At 35.7% G+C, this 23,314-nt stretch overlaps 1 protein-coding gene across 4 annotated transcripts in view; it reads right to left on the reverse strand.

The window, feature by feature from the left end:
* Positions 1 to 6: 6 nt before the first annotated feature.
* Positions 7 to 23,314, reverse strand: part of Hnf4g (hepatocyte nuclear factor 4 gamma) — a 146,700-nt gene continuing 123,392 nt past the window's right edge. For 3 of the 4 annotated variants that reach the window (XM_023706344.1, XM_004646084.2, XM_004646083.2), the window contains 9 exons: positions 22,616 to 22,787; positions 18,692 to 18,786; positions 15,597 to 15,703; positions 13,639 to 13,794; positions 10,345 to 10,432; positions 7,643 to 7,795; positions 7,287 to 7,523; positions 5,960 to 6,082; positions 7 to 1,950 (listed from right to left, as the gene is read on the reverse strand). In XM_023706344.1, coding sequence (XP_023562112.1) covers positions 1,829 to 1,950; positions 5,960 to 6,082; positions 7,287 to 7,523; positions 7,643 to 7,795; positions 10,345 to 10,432; positions 13,639 to 13,794; positions 15,597 to 15,703; positions 18,692 to 18,786; positions 22,616 to 22,761 — 1,227 coding nt within the window. In that variant the 5' untranslated portion in view covers positions 22,762 to 22,787 and the 3' untranslated portion in view covers positions 7 to 1,828. Of the gene's footprint in view, positions 1,951 to 5,959; positions 6,083 to 6,584; positions 6,642 to 7,286; positions 7,524 to 7,642; positions 7,796 to 10,344; positions 10,433 to 13,638; positions 13,795 to 15,596; positions 15,704 to 18,691; positions 18,787 to 22,615; positions 22,788 to 23,314 lie in introns of those variants that run through there. The other variant, XM_023706345.1, reaches the window with a different exon arrangement.

The following is a 23,314-nucleotide window of genomic DNA, read 5'->3' on the forward strand; positions in this document are numbered from 1 at the left end:
AACCTCAAAAAGTAAACAGAAGCCTACAAAAGATACTTGTATGTATAAAAATTAGAAAATATACACTAAAATGAATTTTCAAAGAGCATCAGTTAAGAAACTTTCTCTCAGTGTTCTCTCTTCTGTCCCTTCTCTTATTAGGGGTTATACTTCACAGCACCACAGGATTCTTAAAGGAACATTATTGATTTTATTAAATCACCTATAGCTCATGCATAAATCACTGCTCCACATGAAGAGCCAATATATTAGAGAATCTAAATATAAACTTTTCTTTGTGGGGGCAAGTGGAAATTATAAAATCACAATCTGATGAATTTTGAAGTCTTGAGAAAACACATTTATTTCCATGTATTATAGCTTGGAATATCTTTTTGCACTAACTCATTGATAATTACTCCAGCAATTTTCATTTTTCCCTGTTACAGTAAGCAGCGAGAGAAGGAGAGAGGTTTTGCTATGTGATTAACTGTTTTAAAATAAACTCCACCTTTAGATATCAAGAAGGTTAGGGCTGCAATAAATTGGATTCAGTCCAGAATGAGACTTGCATTATATTTGTATGTCACTAAAATTCTGAACCTGTTTTTGTATTGATCTAAATTTATTGGTCATTTTGATTTTTGAAATATTTTTAGGGAAAAACTGTGAAAAACACAAAAATGTTTTCTTACACTGCAACAATTTCAAATTTATCACTTTAATAGAGTATGCATTACAAGTCACAGGATGTATAGGGTTCAGTCATTATTAGGTTGCACACATTTAAAAATCACACTGTGAGTAGAAATTCAAAGGTTTCTTTCCTCTCCCCAAACACAGTCTCCTTAAAGTCAGCCAGAGCTGGACTTGCATGTGGCTTCTCTACACATAGAAACTTTGTTATGCTCTTTAAACTCTCAAACTGAAGGTTCATTTTATTTATAAAAGAGAAATAGTACCACTTCCCTTACTGAAGTGCTGTGAGGACTACAAGAGGCACACGTGTGTCAATGGCTCATTTGTCCCCCCATAGTGGCTGTCTCAGGGCTGCACGGCTTTTAGGGCCCAGGCTCCTACTAGACGATTACCCTCAGCCTCGCCTTGAGCTCTTTGTGGAAATGAGCTGATTTCTAGTCAACAGGTGACTCTCTAGATTACTTGAAGAGAGCAAATTAAAAGTCTATTTTGGGTTGATCTAAGTTTTAGGGTTTGCTTTGTTGCAGTTTGGCTTGTATCCTAACCAGTAAAAAAAAAAAAAAAATATGTATTACGTTAGCATACACCTTCAAATACAGTTAGATTTCAAAGAATATCCAATCATTGTTAGAATGGCTTCTGAGAATGCTCATAAGTGATTCTTCTTTTAGAAAAAAAAAATCATTCTATAGCTGCTGCTTTAGCTTCCAATCTTCAAGATAATAATTTTTGAAAATATGAAAGTTGGCTCATTTTATGTTATCCTGGTATTTCTGATCTACTCTTCCTAGGCAAAGGAAACATTTAATTCTTCATCACATCACAACAAAGCAATTATTTACAGATTTAAATTAATATTATTATGAAAGTGGTACAAAAGATTTCACAGGCTCAGGCTCAGTGCCAGGGCAACGAAAAACAACACTCTATAAACAATTTCAAACTCAAATATACATTGGCTGCATGTGAAATTTTACAGTATAGAAACAACAAACAAAATGAGTACACAAACAAGAAAATTAGGATACCATCTTACAACAGCACCATGTAGAAACCCTGGCTAAGGTTTTGCCAAAAGTACTATCCTGAGATATTTCAAGATGAACAATCTTTCACATTTAGGTAGTGCCACACAGAAGTGCACACGGGCTCACATTTGCTTCTGTTTGGTAAGGGCCTGGTGTGAAATGACTGAGGCTTGGTTGGTAGCGATTTTGTATTGTTCTTGTCCAGAGCCTTGTGGCGGGGACGGAAGTGGTGTTTCAGGAGTCGCTGGAAGAGAAGCAGAGAACAATACTTAGCAGCAGCGGCCCTCCTGCCCACCTCAGGAAACCCCGCACAGTGCTAATGTGTACACTGTATTTTGGAAGTGTTTTTGAAAGATTCCCCCATTTTTACTCTACAGCATTAGAGCAACCCAGAATTCTTCATAGTTACTTTAAAAGTTAAGATACTGATAAAAGATCTACAAACTGCTGTACAGGGATTCAGGGTAAGTCCTGAGGGCATTTGACTGACCTTGTCAGATACAAAGTTACATTTCTTGTTATGTAGGTCTTGCTTTATCTTGGTCCAGCAAAAAAGTATAAAATTGAATTATAATAAGTAAAGTCATATTAATATACTGAGCTGTAGAAGGTTCAATTCAACAACTTCTGACACTGCCAGTCATGCAGATAATCCACTACTATTACAGACTACTGGACTATATTGGATTACTCTGCTGAATTCATGCCCCTACAATATTTGAATGGCAATGGAATACACATCTCTGACAAAAGTAAACAAAAAGGAGGATATAAAAGAAGGACCATTTTGTAGTGGAAAAAAATATATATATATATATATTTGCATAAATATACAGCTACTTTCTCTTAGTTCAATGAGAAGGTTTTGAACTAATAGTGTTTAGATAAGATACATCTTCATCTCGTAGTAGGAATAACTACTACAAAGACAACAATATTCAATGTATTTCATTGCTACTTCTTTCTCAATAAAATTGTTAAAATAAAAAAGCATTTATGAACATTTAATTTTCTAAGGCTCCCAGACATTAGTAAAAATGAACAGAATACCACTTTGTTTCAATTAGAATACAATCATTATGATGTTTGCCATCACAATGAACATAAGATTAAAATATATTTGCCTTGGAATTGACTAATTCAGGTCTATTAAAGGACACAAAAATTAAAGATAACAGGCTTTATAAGTGTTTGGAAATCCACACTGTAGTCAGAAGTGTGGATATGAAATATACTGTCTTTGCTGCTTTACAATGATTCTATCAAAAGTGAGCTTGCCTGTTCTTTCTCCTTCAATAGAAAGAACAAGATTGAATAGACAATAATTGAATAGAAAACCTGAATATATACACTTTGTAATTTAGTACTTCATTGTCTAAAATAGTATTTCTTCCTAATGTAAAATTTTATCATATTATAAAATAATCTAGGAGCTATTTTGTAATTTAAAACAATTAAAATATTTTAGCACTCACAATTATTATTCTATATATTTAATAGGACTAATCGAGAGTGTCTGATCAGACCACAGCCCTGTAAATCATGTAATTTTGTTCATCATTTTAAATAAAGCTCTGCATAATACAAGCTCTTTCCATTTGGTGTTTCCTAATCCATTTATTTTGTACTTTTGTTCAACATGGATTAATTAAGCATGGATTAAAAATGTCTTAGGAATATTAGTTAAATGCAGTTTAATTCACAAAAATAAGAATTTGCTTTTTAGATTCTTTCTGTATATTTAGAATAGATTTAAAACTGAAGTGGTCTTTAGAACAATAAGAAACTATTCATTAATTTAAATTTTCATTTAATTAAGAAATGTAGACATTTTAACCATGTAAATACTTTATTTTATATTTATTTATTTATTTATTTATGTGGAGGGGGCAGCTCAGCCCACCACGGGGCGGGGCTGGCTGGCATGTGGTGCTGGGGGATTGAACCGCGGTCCCTGTGCTTTGCTAAGCTAGTTCTAAGTAGGTGCTTTGAACCACTGAGCCATTTTACCAGCCCACCATGTAAATATTTTAAATGAGAAAAGAAAAAACCAAAATTTTCCTTAACAGATGACTCACTTAAATATTATGTTCAAAGATGGAAAACAAAAGTGTGATGTCGTTCTTAAAGTATCAGGATCAACAAATGCTTCTTTAAATAGCAGAACACTAAAATTTAGAATGTAAAGGATTTTGCCAACAGCAGCACTGTCAAATTCTCTCTCGCCAGCTAAGTCCTTCAGCGTCTAATGTGTTGTCAGTGTGTTTCAGCTTCCAAGTTTATGAATAAAATGTCTAAGACACACAATTCCAGGCATCTCAGCATGGCTTTGGACTCTCCTCTCTCTGTTCTTCACTGTTAAATGGAAAGTAACGTTGCTTTGCAAATAATATTTCCCAAATTAATGTTCTCCAAATACACTGAGGATCACAGATGAATTATTTCATATGGTTTCTAAATTCATAATTTTTTCCTAACAATTGCATATCTTTTCACAAACTCAAAAGAATTTGGTGCTTCAGGCACAACTTACCCAAGGGTCTACTGCTCACTGCATGTAAAGCAGAGCATCGTATCAGGCACTTTTGTGGGCTCTACTTTTCCTGCCACTAGCTAGTAATGTGGTGGTACTCCCCAAATGGCTGTTGCGTTATTTTTGAAGAAATGGGCACTGTAACTAGTTATTAAAGACTACTGTAAATTCAATAAGTCTTACAGTATGTATAACAGTTATGTAGCAATAATTCGATTCAACTCAGTGCTTAGCTTGTTATGTATTCAAAACAATAGATCAAAGTTAAATCTGGGTTAAGTTTAGGATCAATTATTCTATTAATTCTAGAAATTTTTCAAATACAGTTTCTATCCCCATAGTAACTTAGAAATAATCTGCATTAAAGCTGACATAATAAACAGTTAATCTGCACACTTCTGATATGCAAGAATTCCAGCTACTCTGCTAATCAAATTGTACCACTTTTCAAATTTCAATTCCCTTTGTAAGTCACAATTAGCTGTGAGTCATTGTACAAATACAAATCTTACTAAGCCCATAAACAACTTCTCCAGTAACACATGGGTTTTGGGATCAGTCACTGTTAGGTCATGCCTTGCAATCTATCCATAACTGGTCACTGACCATCTTTTAGTGTAGCATTGTACACGCTTTGTCTTCTAGTGATAAATTTATGTAAAATTTTATGAAATAATTAGATCATAAAAAAAGAATTGGCCAACAAAGGTGAAGGCATAGTAAAGTTCCATGTAAGATGTGATAAGAAGTAATATTCATACAGAATATAAATGGAATCGCTGAAGAAATAGTTAAGCATGGGGATATGAATGATGCTATTTGCATCTTTAAAGATGTAACTAGGAACTTAATGAAGAAAAGCTAAGAAAGGGAAGCAGCTCAGAGGTAGAGCTCTTGCCTATCGTAGACAAATCCCCAGAACTGATGGTGATAGAGAAGGAGGGAGGGAGGGAGGAAGGAAAAACTGAGGTGGGGAGAGCAAAACTTGTCACATAAATCAAGAAACTGGATGTGATGTGAAGGACAAAGACACACTGGTGAAAATAATATCAACAACATATCCACAGCAAACAAGCTCTCAGAGATTCTAGAACACTGATCATACAAAGAATAAAACATTGACAGCTCCTCAAACTCCCAAATGAGCAAGTTTGCCAGGCCTGGAAATGATGCTCATGCCCCAGTAGGAGGTATAAAAGAAAATGCAAACTACTCCACAGAATTTCTGCAACATATTTAAAACTTCTGCTTTTGATGTGTTACATTTCCGTATAGAAATAATATCAGCATTTTAAAAATTTCCCTACACATTTATACTCTGTAATGAACCTCATTTTTAATTTTTTGACATTGTTAATATTACAAGCAATCGTAATGTGTCTATTGACTTTTAGGATTCCTCTGTGTGATTTTCACTCCTGTGATCATTTTTGTATTTGACGACCAGTGTGCAAAGCTGGATCTACTGGTATCACCTTGTGTAGCCTGAAGCCTATAAAAAAAATGAAGTTCTTATATCCTCAGTTGAGGAGGCAGATTCATACACAGGGAAAATGAGTGGCTACATGAATATCAAAATCTCCCACAGCAGAGTTCAGCAGAGGAAATCCTACCCAACTTTTGCCTTTTCCAGATAATAATAGATTCTTCTCTCAAATTCCACTTTTCTCTGATAGTTAAGCTTGAATGTTACGTAAAGAAGCAGCATTCAGCTACTCACAGATCTGGTCTGTATGAATCAGGGTTGACATGGGCCCTAAAAGTATGGTTTGTCCAGTCAGTGGATCCTGAGATAAGTGTGGGTGCATCGGGTGGTGGAGATGGCTTCCATCATTGGAGGCACCTACAGAAAACAAGTTGATCCATTAGTGATGTTCGTAAGGAACCACAAGTTTACCTTGGCACAGGTATTTGGGCCAACACCTTATATATTGCTACATTTGCAAAGTGCTTTTCTAAGAATTTTAAAATGAATTGGTAGAAAGACTGGCATATTAAAGACAATGTCAGTTTTCTGTATGCACTGGATAGATTAATTCTGCATCATAATGTTGTACATTAATAACAAATCTTGTGTGTCATTTCCTGGAATCATTAGGCTTCCTGACTGTTGGTAAGACAATTCCAAGAATCGCTTACATCAAATTTATTGTGTGTGGCATCACCGTAATAGCATGACTAATCTTTATTTCGGAAATATATCATTAAGAACACATTAAGCACCAGAATACTAAAAATAATACAATGATTTTACAAATAATTTAATGTATATTAGAACTTAAAATAAATGATGCTGTAACTTCTTCCTGACATTTATTATAGTATCGAAATCCCGTTTTTCTGTTCTGCTCTTCTGTGTCAACTAAATGCTTGGTTATGCTGCAATTTCTGTAATCCTGAAGCTTTAAAGGAATTAGGCAAATTAAAAAAATATAATGCAAGAGGCAGCAAAAGTGGGAAATACATTTCTGTTTCCTTTATTTAGAATGCCTAGGGCTGGCCAAATAGCTCAGCAGATTAAAGTGCCTGCAAGCAGATACAGGGGCCAGGGGATCAACGCCCAGGCCTACCATGCCAGCCCCACTGTCAGAGCTCACTGAGATGCCAATTAAGATTGGGCATGGTGGAGTGTGCCTGTAATCCCAGCACTCGGGAAGCTGTAAACAGGAGAATTACTACAAGTCCAGTCTAGTAGTGAGACCCTGAACACCCTGTAGACCATACCCTAAAATACAGAGGAAAAAAAATAGAATGCCTGAAAAGTGAAGTCAAAAGGACCATGTAGAAAAGATAGTGGAGGCTGACAAAGAATGACAATTTGAACATTCACATATTCTTGTCCCTCCCTATTGGGTTTTGCAGGTTTTTTACATGTAATAAATTGAATTTATTATGTCATGGAAGAAGATGACAAAGAAAAGCAGGATCCCCGAGCAACTTCAAAACATTAAATAAATGTGGAACCAAGTAAATGAACGGGGGAAATTTGTTTTAACAGACTTGGAGGACTACTAATCAACAACCACGGGAATTCCTCAAGGACTCACCACCCAGCAACATTTCCTGAAGCAGGTTGTCAATTTTGACCATGCCGAACAGCTTCACAAACTGTATCTGCTCTATCATTTGCCAGGTGATGCTCTGCAGTGTGGGCAGCAGCAGAAGCAGCTCGCCAAACCTTCCCCGGGAGTCATACTGCCGGTCGTTGATGTAGTCCTCCAGGCTGATCTGCACCTGGAACCGCATGTTCTTAATTTTCACTGGGTCGCTTAACCCTTTTGCATCTGATAAAGGAACGAAGAGGTCAATCTAAAGATTTAATCGGACTAGAATGTGAGAGAAAATATGTTCATGCAAAAACCTCTCATGAGCATAAATTAGTAATGAGATTTTGAAAACAAACCTGGATCAAAAAATACAATTGCCTTCAAACAAGCATACTCATTGTCGTCGATCTGGATTTCTTGAAAGGGTCTAACGAGCTCATCGAGAACTCTGTTGGCAACTCGGCTGATTTCAACTTCACAGCTGTTACGGTGAATAACATAGTTGTTTCCTAAAAGGAAAAATAAAGTCAGCCACTTCTTCTGTCAAACTGCCAAACATTGTTTAAATTTTACACCTCAGTAATTGAAAGGGTGTTCTCTTGAAGGAACATGCTAGTACATCTCTCAGCAGTGTTAGGTTAGTGATGAGAAAAGAAGTTAATACTTAAAGGATCAGTAATAATGCTAATGTGATTATATGCATTTTAACAGTCTCAATCACTAGTAAGGACGCAAAATTACAGACTAATCAGAAGCTAAGAATTGACCAGGAGGAGTCAAGTACGCCTGCTAGCTTTCCTATTTGCCTGTCATCTATCAGCTTTTCATTAGTAAGCACAGCGCAAATCCTAAAATGTATTTCTCATTCACAGGGTTAAAGCTCTTCTCTGGTACTCTAGGCCTATGAATGAGTAAGAACCATTTGCACCCAGTATAAATAAGTCTAAGATGATGATTTTTAAAACATAGCACATGTGTTCTTATGAATTGTCACAGCAGATTGTATATTCCCTGTTCTTCTTCCTGGGTTTCTAGAGAAGGGATAGAATTTTTTAGTGCTGAATCTGGCATTCAGAAATTGAATAGAGAACTGGACTATGCAATATATATTTTTTTTGGGGGGGGGTGTGAGTTTGAAAAAAGCCTTGCTATGTAGTGCAGGCTGGCCTTGAATTTCCTTGTGTAAACCAGGATGGCCTCCAACACACCATGATACTGTTTTAATCTCCAGAGTACCAGGATTACAGGCACATGACAACACACCTGGCATGCAATTCCTCTAGTTCTTTCTAATCTAAAAAAAATTTATCTAAATGATAAATAACATAGTAACCCATAAAATATAGCTAAACTTTCTGGCTATAAAACAAAAGCAAAATTTCTGAATTCTACCACTGAGGTAAAGACAACTACATTAGTTTAGACCTCCAAAGTCAATAGCTGAAGCTTTTGGCTTTAGACCAGATGATTGTTAGGAAGTAATGGAATGTTTAAAAGGAAGAACTTGATGGAAAGCAGTTCTATCACTGCGGTGTGCCAATGAAGCAGCCGTTAAGACAAACCCTGGCCCCTTCACCCTTTCTCTATCTCTCTTTACCCGAAGGCAAATGATCTTCTGCCATGTACTCCTGTGCCATGGTGAACTATGTCACCTCCAGCCTAACGATACAGAGCCAAGCTCTCTGAGCGTACAAGGCATAATGCACCCTTCCATCTTTTATGGTAACAACACATCCAGGTGTATTTATTCAATGTAGACGTACTCTTTTGTCCACAGCTTTAGTGAGGTATTTTGGACAAAAACAATGCATCTAATTAGAGAATAAAATATGATATTGGCCCATACATCATTGATTACCACCAATGAAATGATGATGTTGGTGAAATGCTTACCACAGTCAAGGTGAAATGCTTACCACCTGTGTGGATCACTTCATGTTACTGATTTATTTTGAGCTTTGTTTTTTCTTGGGAAAAGTTAGTTTATCTAATTATTCAAGGTAATATAGTTTAGAATGCTATAGCAGACACTTGGTTTTCTAAGATATACTGTATTTGGATCCATAGCAAGGACAAACAGCACTGGAGGTAGGTACTAGAAATGCCAAAGAAATATTTCGTAGAATTTCAGAGCATGGTCTCTGCAGTCACACTACATGGTTTAGAATCCTGACTCGCTTCTCTCCTAGCCAGGCACCCACAGGTAATCTTGTCTGCTTCTATTTCTCCACCTGAAAGTAGCCTGCACAGAACAGTGCTTAGATCAGTGATTGATTGAGTGTGTGTGTGTGTGTGTGTGTGTGTGTGTGTGTGTAAAGCACTTAAAGCAGAGCATTTATGTCAGAAGCCTTCCATAAGTAGCAGCTGATGTTTTATTGTGTTGCATTCATTCATATTTGGAACCAGAATATTTATGACATGAAAATATAAAACAAAAAATTCAGCCATCATTTTTCACAAGCCAGAAAGAGGTAAAACTAATAGCATTAGAAGAATCTCAGCTCTCAAAACCCAATCGTTAAGTACAATGAGGAGTGTAATAATTATTTAGCAAATGGCAAAGCTTTGTCTCTGAGTCTTTTCTCCAAGTACATTCCTATTTTTTCAAGAACTTACATTTATTAGAATTCTTCAGATATTGCCATCAATTTATCTTACCTGATTATCTCATAATATATTACATGAGATTATAGAGAATAAACGCATTCCTTAAAATGTATAAAATAATTATGATGCAGACACGAAAGGAGTATAAAACATGTTCAGACTTCAGGTGGTCATTTAATTCACTAATTTCTTATCCTGGTAAGATTTAAACATACCACCATATGTTTACTTAACAACATCTGCATTCATTTTTAAAGCCCAATTCTCTTCAATCATCTCATGCACTATGAATTTATATATAATCAAGGTAAAGAAAATTAGGGCTAAGTGAAGACAGAATCAATAAAATCAGATCTGTGAAACAACAACACTGTAAATGCTTCGTACATGCAGAATAGAGTGTACAGTTTATTTTAAGGACAATATAGACATAGTTTCTTAAAATCCTTACCCAAAAGCAAAATATCTTTATACATCATGGATCTCTTTGTAGCTCCAAGCAGTAAATGTTCCCCTGCATGAGCTCTTAACAGAGCCACCTTAATGAAAAATTTCAAGTTTAACAATTAATAATAGAATGTAATGATTAAAAGACAGCATAATATGATTCTGGCTAACTTGTAATGTTCTTTAAGCCTGGGACATTTTTGTTATTGTTTTGTTCTAACAAACTAGTACTCATAGATACTTGACTTCATAAACCTTCTCCATTTCTATTTTGTCAATAATTTACTTACAAAATTTTTTAAAGTATCTAATAATTCAATAGAGTGGCAGCAGAAAAAAAAGTACAGCAGCTCAATATTTTAGAGAAAAACAGCATCAAGCAGACTAGACTTCAATCCCAGACAGGTCACTTGCTATTTATTTCACACTGGTTACATTGACCGGTGTGTTTGAGACTCATTCATTTTCATCTGTAAAATGGACAAAATGACTTTCTAAAAATCTCCAAGAGCACTCATGTGGACTAGATAAAATACTCATAATAACCTGAATTATAAAAGAGAAAAGCAAAAGTCTACAGCAAGAGAAGGACCAGGTCTGGGTTCTGCTTCCTTTCAGCCTGAGCCTCTGACTCGGAAGTGAACTCTTTCACTGATCTTCACTTAGTTTCGTGGTTGCATTCTAGGCATCATCACTAGAAAGCAGAGGGAATATTTTAGACCCAAGTCACTCCAAGGAAATCCTCTGAGGTCTTCATCACCTTAGGAAATGTTTCCATCACCCAAAGTGCTTGTTGACATTCAAACAGGAGTCTATTCTGGTGCTAGGTTTTTCACGAATCCTAGTGCTGCTTTTCAGAAAATAAGTAAAACCAATCTACTGCTATTCATGTCCTTTTTATTCGGCCTGCTGTCCCTAGTCCAAGTCTTTCAGCTGGATCACCCCAAATCATTCAATACATATTCCTGCTTCCTAATGCTTCTTTCTAACTCATGTGTGTGTGTGTGTCTGGGATCGAACTCAACACTATGCACTTGCCAGTCAGGCTCTTAAGCCACTGAGCTATCTCTCTAGGCCCAAAAGGTTTTGGGTTTTTTTAATTCTTAAAATTTTGTTTTGCTTTGTTTTGTTTTGTACTGGGAATCAAACTCAGGACCCTGTGCTTGCCAGACAGGCACTTGTTTCTCTGAGCTGTGTCACCAGCCCCCAACTCATTCTTTTCAGAGCTTTGAAAGTGCTATTTGCAATACAGTAATCATTTAATATCACCCCTCTGTTGAAAACTCATCAGTGGCTTCCTATTTTCCTTAGAGTTTTTACAGCCGTACACGTGGTAGGAGGACTTAGTAGTTTAACTCTTTGTCTCCTGCACCCCACCCCCATGCTTCTGGCTTTATCTAGCAACACTCCTTGTTCACATGCTCCAGCCTGACTCAGAACCTTGAACGTGCAGGCGCCTGTACCCAGAACGCTTTCTCTTCTACTCTGCACTGCTGGCCCCTTATCATTAAGGCCTCAGCAAATGTCTTCTCTGATTCCCATGACAAAGTATCTTTCCATCGTTCCCCAACTCATTCTACTGCTCATCCTACTCCGGTTTATAGCATTTTATAGAACTTAGCTCCACCTAGATTTGACTTACTCATAATTTACATATTTTTATTGTCTGTCTCTCCCACATAGTCCACCAACTTTATGAGATAGTGAAGCAATCTGTATTTTTACTGCAGAATACACACAGTTCCTAAAACTGAACAGTAGTCTCCTAATAAATACTCATTTGATGAATTTATGGAATGAACTTAACTATATAGAGCTCAGTTTTAGAAACTGTAAAATAAAAATAAAAATCTACACCACAGAGCTCCTGAAAATTTAAATAAAGGAATGCAATTGACAATGCTTCTGAAATCTAATTCCCCATTGACTGGCCCACTGTAAATATGTGCTATTTTCTGGCTATTAATACAATACTTTTAATATTAAGCATCAGTAAGCAAAAACTTTTTTGATTAGTTACTGAATTTCAGGTTTCTGATATTTAAAACATCTTGCCACATAAGTCAGCAACTTTTAAGGAAGAATGATAATAAAAATACAAAACTGATAAATAACGCAACACTACTTATATTGCTTGGGTTGAGACTGGTAGGTTTTAGCAATTTAGCATTATTCACTGTGGCATAACCTTCTGGGCTAAGCTATCTTTATGGCATGTCAATAACCATGACTCATTTCAGGAAGGCAGTTACAGAACATTTTAAAAATGATTTCAGATTCACAGATTTTTTTTCCCCTGTCACCAGGTGAAACGTTTTCTTAGAAATATAACTGCTAACATTGTATGGTGATTTTTTTCTTGGATGTGTAAATATTTTTGCCTTCTTTGAGCTTTATGTACTCAAGTCCTTTCCTTTCCCCTTTGATTGTTTGTTTTTGTGTATCACCATTAAAGAGTACTGACCTGAGAGTATATAAATATACACTGAGTATAATATTTATCTTGGCTTATTTTTCCAATATGAGAGAAATGGAAAAATTATTTTTATTTATAAATGTTTTATATTGCTTAGCAAATAAGAGTTCATTCAAGATGAATCTGAAACAATCTAATCTCAGACTAATTAGAAAATTCAAGTTCCCAATGATTAACGTATGCTAACATACACATTAAAAATATAAAACTGTATGTATTAGGAAAAAATGAACTATATCTCAATTCTATTTCTCTGTAGAATTCTGATCATTATTCTATAAGGATTTCTGCCAGATCCATAATGTTCATATAATAAATGTCAGACTACAAATGCTAGTATGGAAGGCAAAAATCCTGCTAGTTCTATCAAGTGTCTACAATGACACCAATACTTTCTGTTCTGTTTTTGCCTCAAACTAGCCAGGTACTTCTGAACTGGACACGCATAGTCAGGAAACCGTAGACACAGAATTTACTTCCTAGACATTTAGTCTTCTAATACCTTGTCTCATGATGGTAGTTCTTTGCAATCTGTCTTTCTCCCTCAAATAAGCTTCTCTATCTCTATGAGGGAAGAACAATGTCTTGGTCAACTCTTATCTAATCAATAAGTTTTCTACAGCCTTGATATAGCAGTCAGGCAGTAGTGCCTCTGGACAGAACAAGAAGGTGGAATGATAAGAAAACCTAATCCTTTCTCACAAGATAATGCATTCCTTGGCTGATAAAGTACATGTATTACAAGTAAGAGTCAAAGAACACAAAAAGCTAGCAAAGTTCAGAAAACATGTTTAAAGCAATCATAATTTCCTTAACTTTTACCTGATCATCCAGCGGTAACTCACAGAAGGGAGGAATGTATTTGGCCCATTCCACCAAAACTAAGAGCTGCTGCTTCATAGATTCACAGACATCACCAATACTTGCAATTTTCTTAATGTTTATGTCAGTGCTTGCCCCAGGACTTGAGGCCGAGATCTATTAAAAGAACATGTTACTTCATTATTTAACATAACACATGGCCAGCTTTCTCATTTCAGTGTGATTGTGTTAATTAACCCTATTGAAGCAGATACTATTATTGCCACATTATCTTGAAATACATTAAACATTTTCCTTGTATGTAGTTTTTTTTTTTTTTTTTAGTTTTAGAGTCTAGGGATTGAACCCAGAATCTCATGCAAGTTAGGCAAGTAGTCTACGTCTGAACTAGACTCCCACATCCACACTAGACACTTTTAATTCAATAAATAAAATGCCTATCAGCTTCTAAGACATTCCGTACCTAGCACCATGATACTGGAGCTGCATTATTTTAAAGGCTAAGTGTATAAAGAAGTTACCACAACATTTGAGATGTAAAATTCCCAATGGCTACCTAATGGAGGCTGGCCAACTGAGGGAGGATATGCTATCTCAGTGTGAGGCAATGATTTCAATCACCATCTCCACTACCAGAAAAAAAATAAATGTTATTTCCATGAGGAAGTCCACCTTTGATTTGCTAATGTTTATGAAGAAAACACTCAGCCAGTGAATATAGTTTATAAAAGCAGAGAGAGAAGAGTTAGATGAGAGGCGCAATTACCTTATGCTAGCAAATTAAATGGGAGCCCATCAAATGTCATTAAGAAATGAACCTCTGATACAGCAATATTTGAAGACTGTAGCGTATACATTTCAAAGTGTGACAGTTAAGTCAGTAGCCTCTTTAAAACAGTTTTGCAAATTTAATTTTTGAACCTCTCTGCATGAGTGTCTTTATGTGCACCCAGATATTTCCTTATAGATTCTCTTTAAACCACTTGCTAAATGCTTTATGGGACCATCAAGTAATTGTCAAGTAATAATGATAATGGGAATATTAGCCTCATCATATCGTCCTGGTGTAATCAAAAAGGAAAGTAGTCTCACTGTCTCTGTAGAGGACCTGATTACTTACCCATTTCACAATATTAAAATAAAATTTCTTAAAGCATTTCTTTATTGAGTTCTTAGTTGATTTACTTTTACATCTGTAACAAAAGACTTAAAAAGTTTAAATCTGATATTCTAGGAATTTAAAATAATAAAGTTATATTTCACTGTATTTTCTAAGCTCTTCATTAAAATATCTGTTTACAAAGCATATGCCAATGTGACTTCTGGGGGTCCCAAAATCTTTTTGAAGAAAAGATATTCTGATGAGCTGATGATAATTCTCATCCAAGCTCCTCAAAAGTTGTAGCACCTAATTTGACAGATTCAAACACTAAAATTCTTCCCCCAGAACACTGTAGTTGATATTAAGCTTTTTCAAAATTAATCTTATTTTTTATAGTGTGTATTTAGTACAGGGTCTACAGGGTCTTACTACAGCTTGGACTCATAGTCATCCTCCTGTTTTCAGCCTCCCCAGAGCTGGGATTATAGGCATGAGCCAACCTACCTGATTTTGGTGGCCAGCTCAGCACGTGATACAGTGCCAGGAATCAAACTCCAGTCCCTGCACTTGCCTAAGCGTCACTTAGTCTCCTAAGCTATCTCACTAACCCAATAAACTATTGCTTCAATCAATCTTAAACTAAAACTTATATCATGTTTTAATTAAAAATGAGATCATACCAAGAAAAGTCACAATTAAATCAAGTCTCACTAATATTTTCAAATTAACACTCAACTTGTGTTGATCTTTACATTAGTAAAGAGCACTAATTAGAGTAAATTGAGATTATTTTAGTATTATGCACAAAGAGTTACTTGATTCTGTTAAAGAAAACTGAAGGCGAGCGTGCTGGTACCTGGCGAGACCGAATCTCAGCTTGTGCCAGTGTATTAATGGAAGGGATGTTGCTGCCATCAAATGTGTTCCTTCTGGTGCTTATTCTGTCACGTTCATTTTGAACAGCTAAAGGGAAAACCACAGTGTTTGCTGGTTAGATCTCTTTAATCTACAGCATGATATACAGCTTGAAGTTTTAAAAAAAATTACAAAAAGTGAGACATTATCTTTATAGAAGACTTGGGTGATGGAAGGTTAAGAATGGACATCTTTTCATCCAGTATTTTCAAAAGTAGGAAAAGCCAGGCATGGCAACAGAGTACACTGGAGCATCAGATTTGGGACACTGTGACATCATACACATTAGTGACTGTTAGGTCAGCCAGTTCCACCATGCTGTCTTTTCAATAGGTTGGCTTTTTAGTCCTCAAACATAGTAACAACTACATGATAGCTAGAAGAAGACCATTGACTATGAGGTTGATAGGGTCAAAGATAACACTGTATTTACTGTCAGAAAATATGACTCATAGATTTTGGAATTCTATTTTCTCTTTCCTGTAACACACTATCAAAATGGAAAGTAATTTTTTTAAATAGCTTTAAGATTACAATCTTATAATCAGTAATAAAACATTATTCCTAGGACAGTTTATAGACATTAGTTAAAAACATTGTACCAGTCTGAGTTATCTCCTGAGAAGAACAAAGTATGAGCATCCACTGTTTGAGAAAGGGAAGAAGCTCCTCATATCATACTATGTGAAAAGTCTCTAAGGGACCTAGATCTGGCTCCTTGTTTCAGAAAGAAGAAAAAAAAATGACTTTCTCCAGGTATCTTATTAATTAACTAACTACATTTTTAAATAAAAAGGAGAGTAAGAAGTGAAGCTGTAGCATATCTGTAAATACTGCTCATATAAAGAACAATAAAGATCAGCCGCCAAAGCTAAATTTCAAAGTGTGGGCTAATACATGATTATCTTCTATAACCAAAGAGGAGACAGTCAAGGCCTACAGCCCTTAAATTATTTAGGTCAATGCTTTTTTGCATTCTACTGGGATACCATGACATTAAAGTCTTAATTTTTTTTCTGTAATTATCCTTTTACTAAAGAAATGCACCAAGTTGTAGGCTATAGGCATGTAAAGGGGAACTACAAATTGCAATTAAAGATAAACTCTCATTAAGTCAGAGGAGAAAATACTGGGCTTTTTGCCTTTAAGAAAGAAGAAGCAGTCTTTAAGATTGAATGAATCATTAATATTTTATTTCAAAATCACACTTACTGGTAGCTTACTTTTCTCTAAACACAAATTGTTATTGATTTTCAACCTAAACTGACTCATTTGGAAATGCACACAGAGATAAAAAGTAAGATGTTTGCTATGCTTTTATAAATTTCACTATATAATCAATCTTTAGTATTTTTCTAAAAGAATACTAAATTCATATATTTTTGTCTAGCTAATTTCTATACTATGTTATTATTGTAAAGAAGAGTAATAGGTGGGCATAGTGGTGTATGCCTATAATCTCAGCACTTGGGATGTTGAAGCAGAAGGATTGCCATGATTTCAAGATTAAGGCCAGCCTAAGCTATAAAAGGAGACCATGTTTTAAAAACAGCAAGAGGGCCAGCCAAATAGCTCAGCAGATTAAAGAGCCTGCAAGCAGGTGCAAGGGCTGCGGGTTCAATCCTTAGGCCTGCTGTGCTGGCCCCGCCCCCGGGGCGCACTGAGACATCGATTGAGACTGGGCATGGTGGCATATGCCTATAATCCCAGCTTTTGGGAAGCTGTAAACAGGCAAATCACTGAGTCCAATCTAGTAGTGAGACTGTGAGACCCTGAACATCCTGTAGACCCTTCCCTAAAATACAATAAATAAATAAATAAAAAATAGCTAGACAGAGAGAGAGAGAGAACAACTTTGAAACTCAAAAGTAGCTCTGTAATGCAATTTAAAAATTAACATATCATTTCATAAATAGTTGAAGAAAAGTTTTCACTATTTTCAAAAACACTATATTACCACTGTAAAAGTCAGAAAAGAAATCTAAGATTGAGATTTTTTTTTATATGCTTGTGGGGGCAACAGTTGAGATTCAAGAATTGGCTAAAGATAACTGAAAAAGTTTATTAGTCCTGTAAGTACTCAACAGAGCTTTAGGTCATTAAAAATGACATTTCTGAAATAAACTGCTGCTGCTTCAATTTTGTGAACATCATTTTTGTTGTCCTCTTTAGAGCATGGCAATCTGAAAAAGTTAATGGAATTTTTGTACTTTCAAAATAAGGAAAGACAAAGAAAAACACCAGCTATGTTCAAGATACATTTGATATGCTTTATACTTCTGTAATGTAGTGATTTAATTTTTAAAATTTGAGACACAGTTATAAAAATATCTCTGTATGTGATAGACATAGTGATGTAGCAAAACAGAAAGACATAAAACTTTGCAGCTCTTACACCTGCCAAATGTTTAGAGTGTACTATGTCTCTAAACTAATGACATTTAGAATATAGAAGAACATAATCAGGTTGTTTAAGCATCCAAGATGATATTAACATACACTAAAATCATATATTCTACTTATGTGTCTCTGCATAGAAAAGAAACTCCCTAGGGGGTAAAATTGGCTGCCTATTGTGTTTAAATCAAAAACCTCAGCACGCAGAGCAGTGTTTAGAAAATGGGAGTGGTTAATAAATATCTGTTGATTGGATAAATGCATTAAAAAGTAAATGTTTAATGTTCATAAAGTGAATAAATATACTCAACTGTTCTGAGAATAAAAATGTCTTTAAAATACAATTATAATTTCATTCTATTGACAAAGCTTGCCATTTATCTTTTGAACTAGATATTAGAATGCTATTTGTAACAATCATTTTGTAGTCCACAATAGCATAATGATGAAAAGAAGGGCATCAGCAATCAGAGAGCATAGCTGGATAACCTCGGGCTCCATTCTCTAACTCAAGAAGCTTGTTAGCAGGTTCCATAGATGTGGAGGAAAAGCAAAATTCATCCAAAAGTTAATTGAGACAAATGAGAACATGTATGTTTATCCTTTTTTATCAGTAACAGCAATTATCATCATCATTACCTTCTTTTTTCATTCCTGCTCGGAAACATTTTCTTAGACGACAGTATCTACATTGATTCCTTTTGTCCTTGTCAACAACACATTGGCGACTGAACCTGTAGCATCACACAAAGGTGTATTAGTTTACAGAAAGCTGGTGAAAACAAACAAAAATGACTTTAGCACAGTCAAATTTGGCTTAATAAAAAGAGTGCCTAAGATCAATTAACTAAGAATTTTATTCTTAAGATCAGTGTGTGCACTCAAATACAAACCTCACCTCTCCCTTAGTCTTTACAGGAAAGTAAAACTGAATGACTAGCGCATTATTTGGCCATTGTCCTGTTATGAATCACGAAAGTCAAATCTAGCTTTAAAATCTTTCACACATAAATTCTAGTTGCTCATTGCTAAATGATTTCATTGTGTTGGAGGATACAGTAAAACTTTAATTCCTTGTACTTTCCAACTATTTTTCTTTTTATATATTATTCTATTCACTTAAATGACCTCACATCCAATGGAAACTTACTTAAATACTAAATTATGTGTTAAAAGACCATCGAGAACTACACTGAGTATTTAATTTCTTCATAATGATACATGATTTCTCATGCATTACAATGACTGTAAATTGGAGAAAGAATTATAACTGTTGGTAAAGATGTGGATAAGGAAGACCTCATACATTTGTGGTCAGAATAGTAAGTGATAACTTTGCTTTGGAGTAAGATTTGGGTGTTTCTCAAAACTGAGAACTACCATATGACTCAGTATTCCATGCTCAGTGTGTACCAAAGAAATAAAATCTGTCTCTAGAAGTTTACACACACACTAGCCCAAAAAGTGAAGCAATGAACAAATAGAACGTGGTAAGCCTGCACAAGGAAATAGGACTATTTATCAACAGATGGGGATGAAGTGCTGATGCAGGCTACTACCTGCACAAGCCTCTGGAAACACTTCTATCCTAAATAAAGAAGGCCAGACTCAAAGTTCCACATGTGGTATGATTCCGCTTATATGCAATGCCCTTGAGAGGCAAACATACAGAGTAACAAAGTAGACTAGTAATTGCCTCACACTGCTGAAAAGAGTTGGGAAAACTGTGAAGTGACAACTCAAGGACTCAAGGTTTTCTTATAAGGTGATGTGATTGCTCCAAATTGATCGCAGGGCTGATTGCCCAGTGCTCAATGGGCTAAAAACCGGAACTGTACATTGAGAACATTACAGTCTGTGACGTTAGACTTGAGTCTCAGCCTCAGGTTAACCATTCACCCTTGGTAAAACTTCAGGATGTTAATACCTGTCTACAATTATAAAAGAGAAAAACTCATCTTTTAGAACAATGTAGCTCAAATGTACTATAGCGTTTGGGGTACATATTAATCATGTGCCCCAAAACATAACATTTACTTAAAATTACCCTAAAACATAACATTTATTCAAAACTCTTATTCATATGTATTGATATATCCTGGTTTTAGTTATTATTAAATAATGAAAATGAAAACACATATTCTGTGACATACTAAAATTTACCTAGGTGGAAGAGGTGGCACATCCCTCTAATCTCAGCTATTTCAGAGGCTGAGGGAAAAATTCTTAAGTTTGAGGTCAGCCTAGAGAATTTATTGAGATACTATCTCAAAAAAAAAAATCTGCAGGGGTGAAGGTGTAGCTCTGCACTGGCCCTGTGTACCTTCCCCACTATCACAGAAATAATAAAGAAAATCTTTAAACTGAACAGCCACTCACAAATAACTGAGAAATGAAGCCCAACTTCAAAAGAGTTGAGCTAGAAGAGAAAGATGTTCTCAGAATGAGAAAAGGGCACTTCTCATTTTACACGTTGAATGGGGATTTTCAGGAGATGGGCTGAGGTTACCAAATACCACAAGGAATGCATCCGCAACGAACATTAAAGCTATAACGAAGCCTGACTAAGCATATCAAGTGTGGACATGATATTGCTGTAGGCAATAGAGAGCTAACTACTGTGTTTTTCCCGTGTAAGAACATTACAATCTAAGATAAGCACACAATCAAGATTACAAATAGCCATTATCAAAAGCTTTGTGTGTAAAGCATTGAAACAAGCGCTTTAGGATGAAAACGTCAGGTTCAATGGCATCCAACCCTTAGAATGAAAATGAATCTATAAATCTAAAGAAATAGATAAAAACAACAAAACCTGAGTTTAAAATAGATATTATTCCTCTAAATTTGCACAAATATCATAACTACTATCCAAAAGGAATATCACGCGCTTATTACCAAAACATGTAAAGAAAGATTAAGTTAATAGCACTATGTGTGATAGGAAAGTGTGAGAAACTATATGTGTTCCTGGGATATTTGATAAAATTAGAGAGGCTGCTCTAGAAGCTGAACCTTCTCACTTTCTCCACCGAGGATGCAGGAAAATCTAAACAGTCCTTGCACTGTTATTCGTAGTTTATTCGAGGTTGTGGGAATTAGTTGTTTGACTTAATGTAAATTTGACTTTTAAGAGAACAGATGACTTCAAAAAATAGTTTTATTTTTATCATAATTGTTCATTTTTAAAGACACCTACTTCAGACAATCTTAGAGAAAATATTTTGATGGGACAATATTGCCTTTTTATATTGCAGATTTTTCATATAAAAATCCCAAACTCATAAATATTATTTCTTTGTTAAATTTTTAAGGTGAGGTGAGGCCAAATAGCTCAGCAGATGAAAGTGCCTGTTTAGGCAGACACAGGGGCAGGGGTTCGATCCCTGGCATGCTGTGCTGACCCGCCCCTGGGCCCCACTGAGCTGGCAATTGAGACTGGGCATAGTGGCACATGCCTGTAATCCCAGGTCTTGGGAGGCTGAACACACGTGGATCACTAAGAGTCTGATCTATACAATGAGACCCTGCAGACCCTGTACTAAAGTACAAAAAAAGAAAGGTAAATGATTTATATTTCTTTAAACCTGCATCAAACTCTCTTAGAAAAATTTCTTGAGAACACTAGGTAGATTTAGGGAAGTTACATATTAACTTTTATTTTACCCCACTGAATCAAATGGCACCATGATTTAAGAGGGTTTTTCTAAACAGTTCAATAAGTTCTTAAAATTATGTAAAACTGCTAACATGGTTTTCTTCAATAGAGCAAATACAGAGTTCCTTGTGGTAAAGTACCTTGGATTGGTTCAGAGCTTCTATTCAACCAATACATAATTTGCCTTTGGAGACTGTCCTACCAAACAGATTAAATGACCTTGCTGTTAACTAGAAATTATTTTAAACTTTCAGAGATACATAACACATATATAAATATCTTTATGTAAAGCATTGAAATTCAATGGGCAAACATGGCATGAAAAATAAATTTTAAAATTTAGTACTAAAATTTTAAATTTCATTTATGGAAAATAACAAGCTACAAAATCATCTTCTACACATTGATAATTTTGTTTCAAAAGATTTATAATTTAGTGACAGTAGAAAGAGAATGTACAGAAAAAGAACACATTGAGAAATCATTTAAATTCATATTTTAAAATGTTTACTGGTATATGAACATGTGGTAAAACAATAAAGAGACACAAGGAAAATATCACACCAAAATCCACACGGTTGTTACCCTAGAGAGACTAGGAAGAAACACCAAGCGACTTCTGGGGAGGTGTCCACTGGAGGACTCAACTATATTGGTCTCAACTGGGTGGCAGAGAAGTGAAATTCTTATATAATTTTTACAAGTTTAAAATGTTTCATAAGAACGTACACCTGTGCGAATACATCACACGTACACATCCACATGTCTTCACTTTTATTGCAGCTTGAAGATTGTTCATAGAGCTACGGATCTAAGAGAGCTCTAAAGTGTCTTCCCTTACGTCTTGCGTGCGATTTTCAAACTTCTCTGAAAGTTAACGTTCCTAGAAGGAGCATTGTACGAACCTGCAGGAGTAAACGTGACTCTTGCGTATGCTGCGTCTGAAGAAACCTTTGCACCCGTCGCAGCTGGACGCCCCATAGTGCTTTCCTGTTGCTCTGTCCCCGCATATGGCACAAAGACAGCTGATGCCATTGTCTGTGGTGTTCATACTTGTGGTCTCTGGGGTAGAATTATCTGTTAAATAGTAGAGATACAATTAGTTCCTTTTTAAAATTAAATTGCTCTATTCATTATTCATAGTCTTGAAATAGTCCAGTCCTTGGCTTCTTGGGAGACTCTACAAGAGTGGTTTTCTTTGAACCTGTGGCTGCTTCCATTCTACGCATGAAATTTTGGAACACTATATGGCTCCATCCTCCAACTATAGTCCCAACGGAGGCTCATGAGGTCTCAAGATACTAAATATATTCTGTATAACAGAAAAATCCTCACGTTCTATTTCTGCCCTGACATCTCCTCTGGGCATCAGTCTGAAATGCTTCAGTACTATTAAGAGTATCATTTGGGCCAGCCGTGATGGCCCAGGCCTATCTGTAACGCATCCCAGCATTCTGTGATGCTTGCTAAGGAGTGTCACAAATTGTAGTCCTATCTGTGGAGCTTGACTAGCCCTTGTTTCAAAAGAGAGAACGAGAGAGAGAGAGAGAGAGAGAGAGAGAGAGAGAGAGAGAGAGAGAGAGGAAGAAGAAGAAGAAGAAGAA

Source organism: Octodon degus, unplaced genomic scaffold, assembly GCF_000260255.1.
Source record: "Octodon degus isolate 3935 unplaced genomic scaffold, OctDeg1.0 scaffold00252, whole genome shotgun sequence".
In the NCBI taxonomy this organism is placed as follows: Eukaryota; Metazoa; Chordata; class Mammalia; order Rodentia; family Octodontidae; genus Octodon; species Octodon degus.